Source organism: Gobio gobio, assembly GCF_949357685.1.
Source record: "Gobio gobio genome assembly, chromosome: 1".
Lineage (NCBI taxonomy): Eukaryota > Metazoa > Chordata > Actinopteri > Cypriniformes > Gobionidae > Gobio > Gobio gobio.
In genome coordinates, this window is record NC_137097.1 from 42,763,367 (window position 1) to 42,774,331 (window position 10,965).

At 37.8% G+C, this 10,965-nt stretch overlaps 1 protein-coding gene across 2 annotated transcripts in view; it reads left to right on the forward strand.

Annotated features, from left to right (window-relative positions):
* igf2bp1 (insulin-like growth factor 2 mRNA binding protein 1) overlaps window positions 1-4,450 on the forward strand; it is a 40,855-nt gene extending 36,405 nt beyond the window's left edge. The window contains exons 12-15 of one of the 2 annotated variants that reach the window (XM_079821233.1): window positions 1,106-1,180; window positions 1,295-1,426; window positions 3,308-3,421; window positions 3,607-4,450. In XM_079821233.1, the coding sequence (XP_079677359.1) occupies window positions 1,106-1,180; window positions 1,295-1,426; window positions 3,308-3,421; window positions 3,607-3,753 (468 nt within the window). In that variant the 3' untranslated portion in view covers window positions 3,754-4,450. The remainder of the gene's footprint in view (window positions 1-1,105; window positions 1,181-1,294; window positions 1,427-3,307; window positions 3,422-3,606) is intronic. The other variant, XM_079821232.1, reaches the window with a different exon arrangement.
* Window positions 4,451-10,965: the final 6,515 nt, after the last annotated feature.

A 10,965-nucleotide genomic window follows, 5' to 3' on the forward strand; every position in this document is an offset into this window, starting at 1 on the left:
TTCTCTTTAAATGATAATGAGCTACTGCTCACCCCACCCATCTCTTCCGTGGGGCGCGTAGACACATGAAGTGCTGCCCTGGTGGACAGTGTACAACTGGCTGAGGGGGAAATATGCTAATATGGGACAATCCGTCAGTGGTCGTGGGCGGAGCATGAGCAATATGTAATGAGCATGAGCAATCAGAAAATTACAGCGGCTTGATTATTAAGAGTGTTTAGGCTTTTTAAAGATTTTGTGTCCACACACTGCAAAGACACATTTATATGCAAACACCATATAAAAGTGAATTTTGCATTCGATGACCCCTTTAATTAAGATGTACCACTTCTGGGTCAAAATGGACCTTAATGCAATAGGAGAATGAGATTGTTCACCCAAATATGAAAATTCATCTATTAATACTCACCCTCATGTAGTTTCAAACCTGTTGCGATCTTTTCTGTTTGTGAATGAATGTCTTTTTTTATTTGAATGAATCATTATTTTTACTTGGAGCTGCCATTTGAATGTATTTTAAAATGCAATTTATTCCTGTAATGCAAAGCTGAGTCTTCAGCATCGTTACTCCAGTCTTCAGAGTCACGTGGTCCTTCAGAAATTATTCTGATTTGATGATTTGATGCTTAAGAAACATTTATTATTATTATCAATGTTGAAAACAGTTGTGTGGCTTAATATTTTTGTGGAGACCATGATACGTATTGTTTTTTTCATGATTCTTTGAATAGAAATGTAAAAAAGAACACCATTTATTTGAAACAAATGTTTTGTAACATAAATACCTCTACATAAAAATCTCTACAGTTTCTTTGATCATTGCTTATTCATCCTTGTGGAATATTATGAAAGTTTTTTTTTTTTTTTTTAATATCCATGTGTTACACGGATTAAACTAAATCTTACAGTTTAAAAAATTAAGGTGAGTAAATGATGGTGTACTCACCTTAATGTTTCTTTTTTGGGTGACATTGCACCCACAGGTCATTTCAGATCAAATATTGTGTTAATATGTCATCTAAAATATTAAGGTTTATGTTCCCTTTTCATGAAGGACATGGTTGTGTCAAGCTAACTTGAACATCTCAAATGCATTTTTCCTTAGATTGCACCAGCAGAGGCTCCAGACTCGAAAATGCGAATGGTCATTGTGACAGGACCTCCTGAGGCCCAATTCAAGGTTTGCATGAATGCATGGTTTGCAAAGTAATTTCAGAAAATATTTGAAAGGAATTTGTTGTCAGGAAGACCCTCAGTAGATACACAAGCCATTTAACAAGCCCTATGTGTTTAGGCTCAAGGCAGAATATATGGTAAGCTGAAGGAGGAGAACTTCTTTGGCCCTAAAGAGGAGGTGAAGTTGGAGACACACATCAAAGTAGCAGCTGCAGCAGCAGGAAGGGTCATCGGAAAGGGTGGGAAAACCGTAAGTCATGCTTCATTAACATATTGCTGATAGATGTTGAAACAAGTTTTTTTGCTTAATACTTTTTGTGGAAATCTTATGAAGAATATAATAGAAAAGAAAGTTCAAAAGAACAGGATTTATTTGCTAAATACAAATTCAAATATTAACAACATAAAAGTCTTCACTGTCAGTTTTGATCAATTTAATGCATCCCTGCTGAATACATTTGAATGTATTTAAAACATTGTGTATATATATATATATATATATATATATATATATATATATATATATATATATATATATATATATATATATATATATATATATATATATATATATATATATATATATATATATATATATATATATATATATATATATATATATACACACATACATATATACATATACATTATATTATACAATATTAACAACATAAAAGTCTTCACTGTCAGTTTTGATCAATTTAATGCATCCCTGCTGAATACATTTGAATGTATTTAAAACATTGTATGTATATATATATATATATATATATATATATATATATATATATATATATATATATATATATACACATACATATATACACATACATATATACACATACATATATACACATACATATATACACATACATATATACACATACATATATACACATACATATATATGAGAACTTTTAATAAAAAAAAATGTGCTGATCAAACATAGCCTGGCTCCACCCTCCTACGTACTTGCGCTCAATTTTAATTTTCCTTCAGTACTCAGTCTGGGACTGCGGTATATTCTTAGGTTTTTTCCGAACAAATTTTTACCGGTCCAATCAGCGAACAGAGGGAGTGGCTGAGAACCATGATGTTGATGTTGTGCGCTAGTTTGAGTTGTAGTTCAGTAACCGTGGCGGAGAAAAGATGCGAGCGAAGCCATTCATTCCGTTATGGCACTGCAGCCGAATATCTAGAAGTTAAAGCCGGAGCAAGAACAATCTTTGCTGAGTTTTGTTGGTGGCCATGATGTTGTGGCCCTCCTCCCCACAGGGTTCGGGAAAAGTTTGATTTTCCAGCTCGCTCTGTTAGTGGTGAAGGAGTTGGCTGAAGCGCTATTCGGACAGTAATTGTTTCTTGTGGGGTCGGAAGGTATTGTCATCATTTACAGTGGTGATTTTATTGCCGTCCGTCTCCCACCACCCGCGTAAAAATCCCCGGCCAAATTACCTACTGCTTTTGACAAACACCAAGGTCGTGTGGTAATTTAATTGCTTTCCTGAGTTTTCAAGAATATATAACTTCAAAATTCACTGTTTATATCCTTTTAACCGTATGGTTGCGCTTCGCTGTAATTTGGATGCATTTCTAGACAAGTGTTTACAAGAGCAATATATTTCATCACCGCTCAAAAAATAAAAAGAAGAAAAGCATGTAAACATTTGAATTGGGCCGTTATTTACGGCAGCATTTATTCTTATCATACCAAGCATATGATTTTTTATTTACAGTAAACAATAATGTTACGGACTACGTGGGCAGCGCGTTCCCGATCACAAAACTCTCCCCTCCACCGTGAATAAATCACAATCCGAATGCACAAGTTTTAGGTTTTATCACTGAGGTGTTTTTACGGACTTCCATGTGAGAAACAAAGGCGAATGGCGCATGACATGCGTCACGACCAAACGTTAGCGATTGGTTATGGCAGATCCTGAGTGGCTCTGGGTAGATCCAATAGTTTTAAACTTCAACAGAGTACCCACCTTCAAGGAAGTAAAAGCTTGTCAATGGAGAGGGGCCAGACTCCCTGTACAAATGAAATGTACAAGAGTCTGGTAAGACCAGGCTAGATCAAACCTATCCCACAGATTCCATTGATCCTCTGTGCTTAAATGACCCATTGTAGGTGAATGAGCTGCAGAACCTCACCGCTGCTGAAGTAGTGGTTCCCCGAGAGCAAACCCCTGATGAACAAGACCAGGTCATCGTCAAAATCATCGGCCACTTTTACGCAAGTCAGGTGAGTTGCTTATCTTTCTGTATTCCCTGCACAAATGTACTTCACTTAGTTAGAAGTGGGCACCCAAAGAGCTTGGTTGACATTTCATTTGGCTAGAATGTTAATGGTAATATTAAATGTTTACATGTAAACATGGCACAGCAGACAATGCTAAAATGCAGTTTTTTTATTTGTTTCCTCTCTAGTTGGCACAGAGGAAGATCAGGGACATTTTGACACAAGTCAAGCAGCAGCAGAAAGGAGGTATGGGAGGCCAGCAGGGGCCCCATCCGCAGGGCGTGACTGAGCTGGGGCCCCCGCAAGGACTGGCACAAGAACCCAGGAGGAAGTGAGAGGCCGGGCCGCTACCCAGTCAGACGGACAGACATATGGGAGGACAAACAAGCGGACTGACTGAGAGAGAGAGAGAGTGACACACAGACCCAGTGGTAGACAGGGAGAAATGAGCAGCAAACTGAGAGGGAATTAAAAAGAGAACAAAAAAGACAAAAAAAAAAGACATGCCTGAGAAAGAGGACACAAGTTTAGTGAAAATGAACAAGAAAAAAAAGTGATTTTTCTAGAAGAGAGAAGAGAGATAACTAGAAAACAGAGACCAGATGCCAGGCCAGGTGGAGTGACTGAGGATGGCGAGGAGGTCCGTCAGAGCGGAGCGCCCTCTGGTGAGAGCTTTTTATACATAGCCGCTTATTAGGATTAGGGCATAATGAAGGTCCCGCAAGTGTGTATTCCTAAAGGATTTCAGCTTCATTGGACCCTCAGCCATCAGCAGTCACTTCAGAACTTTAACTGTTTTTTTTTTAAAGATAGAGATATATGTATAGAAATGTTTATTCAGAGGTATTATTAATGAAATGCAGTGAGGTAGAGATTGGAAAGAGAGAGAGCAGAGAATCTGTCTCAATTTATTAGTGGGCGTGGTCACCAATCAGGTGACTTCTCCCTACCGATCAGAGATGAGGGGAGGGGCCAAAGTTGTTAACACTGCTCTTGAAGTCCCCCACTCTAAACTGTGGGAGTGACGAAATGAAAAAAAGATTTTAAAAATGAGGTTGTAAATATAATCTTCATGACTTTGAGTTGAGAAGCTGCACGTTTAACCGCCTGCAATCGCGTACCTGGTTTGAGATGGTTGCGCCATTTTTCAGTGGCTTCCTTTTCAGGCTACGTGCCGTTTGGCCGGCGGGACGTGCGGCGAGAGTTCAGTAAGCGTGTGGGCTAAAGGTGACCTCTGCAGTTGTATTGCAGTGGCTCAGCTTTGACGTGCGGATGCCCAACAATCCCGCCCTAAATCACGCCGGCGATGATCGCTGCGGCGCTGCTCACACCCAAACGGCATATTTTATATATATTATATATATATGATATGTGAGTTAACCTGGCCCCTCATTGCATTGGAGCAGGCAGACAATGAAATGGAGCGTACCGTAATTTCAGAGAACGAGACCTAGAGCATCTGTTTTAAATGCTTGTTCGCTTTTAGCAGTTTTATAAAGCAATCGTCATCTGTAAACCTGGCCGTCAGACGTATTGTTCTTTTTTTCCTGAGAATAAGTATACTGTAAAAATATGCAGAGATCGAATCAAGTGAGGACAGTCGTCCTGAATGCCAGGTTTGATTGACTGGGTACAGCCTCCGCAAAACTGCCTTTAGGTCAAAGGTCAAGAACAGGTGACAGCAATATGGTTTCTGTGCTCTCTCTCTCGCCCTCTTTGTTCGACATTTGCCGATGAGGTTGCCAGGGTCCTGGCCTTTCTCACTGAACCTAGAACAGATTAGATAAAATGAATTAAGAAAAAACAAAAAAACTACCTCAGGGTATTGTTACCTCAGTATTCCTAATTTCGTTCTTTTTGATTCCCCCCTCCCCCCATTTTTTTTGCTTGCTGGTGTTTTATATAAAAGCTGATAGTCTTGAATATTTTATTTTTTTAAGGAAGAAATATTTTTAATTTTTTCCCGTTATTTTCTTTTTTGGTATGCGTGTATGCGAGAGTGTAATTTGAGGTTTTTCGAGCTCAGAAGGACTCCCAGGAAAAATGATGAATTGTTTTGTGAGTCTCGCAGCCTTTAGGCCAGCCTGGGGGTCCTTGAAGAGTCACACTTGAAATCACTGGCCAATGGGACGTAGGACGGATCTTACCATCTCTTACTGGTGCATTATGAATGTTGCCATACCACAGGAATTACATTTTGACGCTAAGGCGTATGTTTGTTGTACAAGCTGACTGTAGAAAACAAAAAATGGCCTTAAATGGCCACATAAACTTGTGCCATTTTTTTTGCACCTGTGGTGTGATCTTGATCATTCTGCACTGAAGGACTTTGACATCATTGGTTGGCTTACTTGAAAGGGCTTGACTTACTCGCCATGCTTGAAAAAAAGCATGTCGACCATCATCAGCCCTAAGACACCGAATGTGAACCATTTAACATTTTTTTCTTTTGGATGGAGTCTCGTCCTTCTCCATTGTCCTGTGCAAGTGTGCGTGAGAGTGTTTTCTAATTGAGTTTGTGTTAAATCTTTTTTTTGTTGGGGAAGTGGTTTGGGTGTTTTAAAAAGGCAGAAAAATAGAAAAACACTCTATGGCCTCGGTCATACTAATTTTTTTAAACTGACTGAGAACAAAAGGTACCTTTTTGAAAAACGGGAGCCAAAAAATATAAAAGTACATCAATAAAATGAAAGCATTCACATCTCTCAAATTTAAACCTGTAAATAATTTGTTCAGTGGAACAATCTGGGGGAAAAATTGTTTGTATTTTTTTAGAATAAAATACTAATTGGCTAAAGGATGGAGAGACTTTTAACCGTTAAAGATGGATGGACACTGCCAGACCGCGTCCTTTTCAGGTTCCATTCAGACATCTGCTAAGGGTTTGCCAGCATGTTCATGTGCTTTAACCGGTCAAGGTCTTTTATTTTCTTTTTGTTTTTAAAAAAAGCTTCCCTTTTTCACACTAGATGGCAGTCTTCTGTTTTCTGCTTGAGGATTGAACTTTTCAATGGCCTGTCTTGATGGAGACACAATACATACTGCTCTTCAGGCAGGAAAGAAGTCTGTCCTGTTCTAGCCCATAGATATCTGTCAGACACCAAGACACACTCACACTTCTGCTCTGTTCAGACTGCAGCAGCTTTTTTGTTTTTTTTTAATCTTTTTATTTTTGACAGCAAGCTTTATTTGGACATGACATCTGGTTGCGAACTGTTTCATCAATAAAAGACAAAAAAAAAATACGTGAGCGAGAATTATTAACATAACAGCAGATCTCCAAGAACTAACATAGTTGTGACAAAAAAAACGAAATAGTAGATATGTTATTGTAATTGCATTTTTATTATTTTGTCTTTTTTATTATTAGCTACTTTTTGGGTGAAAGGTATAAGCGATGAGAGGGAGATGCCATGGACAGTTTCAATGGACAGGTGGACATTTTGTAAAGGTTTTAGATTTCACATTTGTCCCCTTCTTCCCCCCCCCCCCGTGTCCTTACCTTTCATCCCCTTTACACCACTCGCTACCTTCATCCACTCGTTTTGGTTTTGCGTTAGTAGGATCCGATTCAAAAGAGACATTGGCATTGGCGAGTGACGTGTCGTTTCAGTTCTGGAATAGAACGCCCTCTCTCACGCTGGCCTCGTCTGTGACCGTTTTCTCTGTTCAGTTCAGTCGTTTGATGTTGAATTTCTTTGCAATTTATTATTTTTCTCAAATTGTCTCCATTTATTTAGTTTGGATTAGCTAGGTTTCTCCTCGATCAGAGTTCTTTATGCACAGACACCTCTTACACTGCTACTAGTTCATTTGAAATACTAACAAATTATTCATTCTTCGTGTAATACCTGTGCCAAACTGGGGTTCTCTTTGTGTTTTTTTGTTGTACTCCAAAAAAAAAACGAATTAAGACTGTACGCAGTCAGGAACGGATGCAGTGCTAAATATTCAATACAAGGTTCCCTGAGTACCGCGAGTCGACTTCCCGTTTGGCACTTGGAAATGTTTTCTTCTATCCTTTTTATTTCGAGGTCCTCCACACGTTGTTGTTGTTGTTGTTGGTGGTGGTGACGAGGGCTTGAACAAGCAGTAGAACAGTTTCGTTAGCATACTTGAGCTTGGAAAAAAAAGATAGTATGTTGTTTACTTATGCAATTCTGTGACGAGTCAAACGAATGGCTGTCGTTTGTCATACGGACTGTTAAGTGTCCACTGAGAAAAGTTGCATTGCAGTGCATAGTTTTACATGTAGACCACAGATTGAAGCGCAGTTTAGTTGGGTGTGCTTATCATATCGACATTGCATGCCACTGTTGTATCTCACCGTGCTAGTTTCTGGCCTCTTCTAAAGGAAAACATTTGGGTGCTACAAATGACGACTCAAACCTCACATAACTAGGAACGCTACCTCAAGACTTAGCCATAAGATTGTTTTTATCAAGCAGACGAGAACGAAAGTGCATGTTACATTTTCCTTTTGAGTTTTAATTTATTTTTAGCTTTTCATTTCTGTAGACGTTCGGATACAATAGCCTACAGCTTAGAGTTGGCACTCTTTTCGAGGGCGAGGTGGCAGGACAGGAAACGGATGTGTGGTGTGATGGTTTGCACCGGAAGAGGAACCTGTGAAATTTGGCTAGTGCACAATTAAGCTCAATTAGAATTCTCCCCTCATCATGGCACAGATGTAACCATAGGCCAGCATTCGTAGAGTGACTGATGATACCTCTGTAGATGAAACACACAATTGTGCCTGTTGCGCTATCTTCTTTGTGTCCTTTCCCAACCTCGATGGCACCACACTACCTCCACGCCATGCAGCCTTGACCCTAAGTACAATCCTTCCTGTTTAGAAGCCCTTTTCTCGCTGGTCTTAAAAACAGCTTCACTTTCTTTTTTCGCTGAAACTAGATTTAAATCGGCAATAAAATGGCACATTCTGCCCTGAGCTTCTACTAACATTCTGTCCTCCACCTGTTGTCCCATTTTATGATTTCACGGCCTGAATCAAAAGGCCTTTAACCATGTTTTTTTTTGTTTTCTTTTTTTTTGTTGATCTACCTCTTAGAATAAAGACAGATAGGACATGTCATAAATCAAAAAAACAAAAAAAAAAGGACACAAAAAGTTAATTTTTAAAATATTAAGCTTAATGAATCAATAATAATAATAATAAATTACTTAAGCAACTGGGTAGCAGTATCTCCATATACTGATAGGAGTCGTTTACTTCCAAAGATGATTTTTCTTCAGTTGTTTTTGAAATTGTTCAGGATGAATTTGGAAATGGAATAGATATGTGGGAGGGGAAATAACATTAAAAATGTCAATTTCACTATCCAGTGTCTCGTTTTTTTTCTCATTATTATTAAACTGACATTATTTTTTAACATACAAATTCTTCATCTTTCTATTTGATTTATATTTCTGATGGCTTTTTAAAAAAATGACATAGGATTGTATCTCTTATGTTTGCAATAGAATCCGCTCTCTCTCTCTGTGAACCGCAACATAATAGTATCTTTTCAGGCCACACAGAGCAGCATGATGTTGAAATCGTTTTCATTTTTATTGTTTAATTTCACCTGTAATGATGCAACGGGAGAGTGAAGGTCTGTTGAATTAAATAGGGCACATTTTAGGAGGATGAGAGAGGAAGGAGACTATCTTTATCAGACTACCTTTTATCCCTTCACCCTTCTTACAGCAGGTGCCACAGATATTATCGGGACTTTCAGCCTCTGCCTGCCTGATTTTCTTTGATTCTCATCCACAATTGTTTTGAACTCCTTGTAAAGAATACAGAGCATAGATATGAATGTGACAATAAAAGATGAGTAAACCGGTGTCCTCTTGTGTCTGGACTGTATTTGCGTGCGTTTGTGTTTACCTGGAATACAAAGCATGTTATAAAGCTGAACAGACTGCAGAGGGAGAGACAGTTTTGTCTTTTTAATGATTCAAATGACAGAATTACACTTAAATTCATAGATACAAAAAAGCTGATATTTTACAATTAATGTTAATGCTAAGTTTGAGGTATAGAATTTACATTAAAAAACTGCTTATTTTGTCAGAAATTGGGTTATCCCTGAATACGTGTAAAGTATTTAGACCTGGATTTGTTGCAACTAACCTAGTCAAAGGTCCAATTGCACAAATCTTCTCTATGATTTCAGATTTTATAAATATGATAAATTGTTACATTTATATAGGGCTTTTCTGGGTACTCAAAGCGCTTCACATATAGAAGAGGGGAATCTCCTCAACCACCACCAATGTGCAGCATCCACCTGGATGATGGCAGCCATATTGCGCCCACCACACAGCAGCTTATTGGTGAAGAAGAAACAGGATGATGAAGCCAATCAGTATATGGGGATGATTAGGAGGCCATGATGGACAGAGGCCAATGGGCAAATTTGGGATATTTAATGACCACAGAGAGTCAGGACCTCGGTTTAATGTCTCATCCGAATGACGGTGCTTGTTACAGTATAGTGTCCCCATCACTATACTGGGAGTGTTAGGACCCACTCAGACCACAGGGTGAGCACCCCCTGCTGGCCTCACTAACACCTCTTCCAGCAGCAGGAGGTCTCTCATCCATCAGTACGACCAGGCTCAACCCTGTTTAGCTACAGGGTAATATGGCTGCTGGCTATTTTAGTTTCAAAAACCACTTTAAGAAAAATGTGACTGAATTCTGAATATATATATTTTTTCATAGTTGAGTAAATATCTTAACATAATAGAGACTGAAGATAGATTTATATGTGTTTTTTAATAAATCAGGGAAAATGGTGATATTTTAAAAATGAATAACATTTGTTACATTTATAACATTTTATCATTACCAAAAGCACAATTACAATTTTTTTTTTATATTGTATAAAAATGTCTGAAAAGCCTAGAACAGGTTACCACTAGCCTAGACTAGTCTAGCCACGGTCACCTATTAATCTGAAATATGAGAATGCATTGACTAGAAAATGTATAGGCTAATATGCTTCAAAATAATAATAACAATTGTAACTTCTGAAAGTTTTGCAATTACTTGCCATGAAGATTTGAGCCTTAATCCAGAAATCACCTAAAATCTGCTCTTCCCCGGTTTAATCGAGGAGTATAATTAATTATAAATATTTAAAGAGTTAAATAATACATACATTTTTGCCCAGCATCTATACATTTGACAATTTTTTTCAAGTTTATTTAGCTAAGAAATTGCAATAAGCGACTGAAATAGAACTGTTTAACTTTATACTAAATTACAACGTCTTAATAAAAAAAATTAATTAGATTAAGTAGGCTATAAATAGACAACAAATAAAAATATACATTAAGTAGGCTATAATGTACAAATAAAAAATATATATTTAATGTTATGAATCTAATTAAATTAAATGCAGTATTGTATTGTTATTTGGCTGTAAATTCAAGTCATATTCAAGTACGTCGGTCTAAACGGTCTAAACGTATCATTCATGGACAAATGATTGGTTGACGTTTGTGACGAAGGCCTCACAGTTCTGACCAATCAG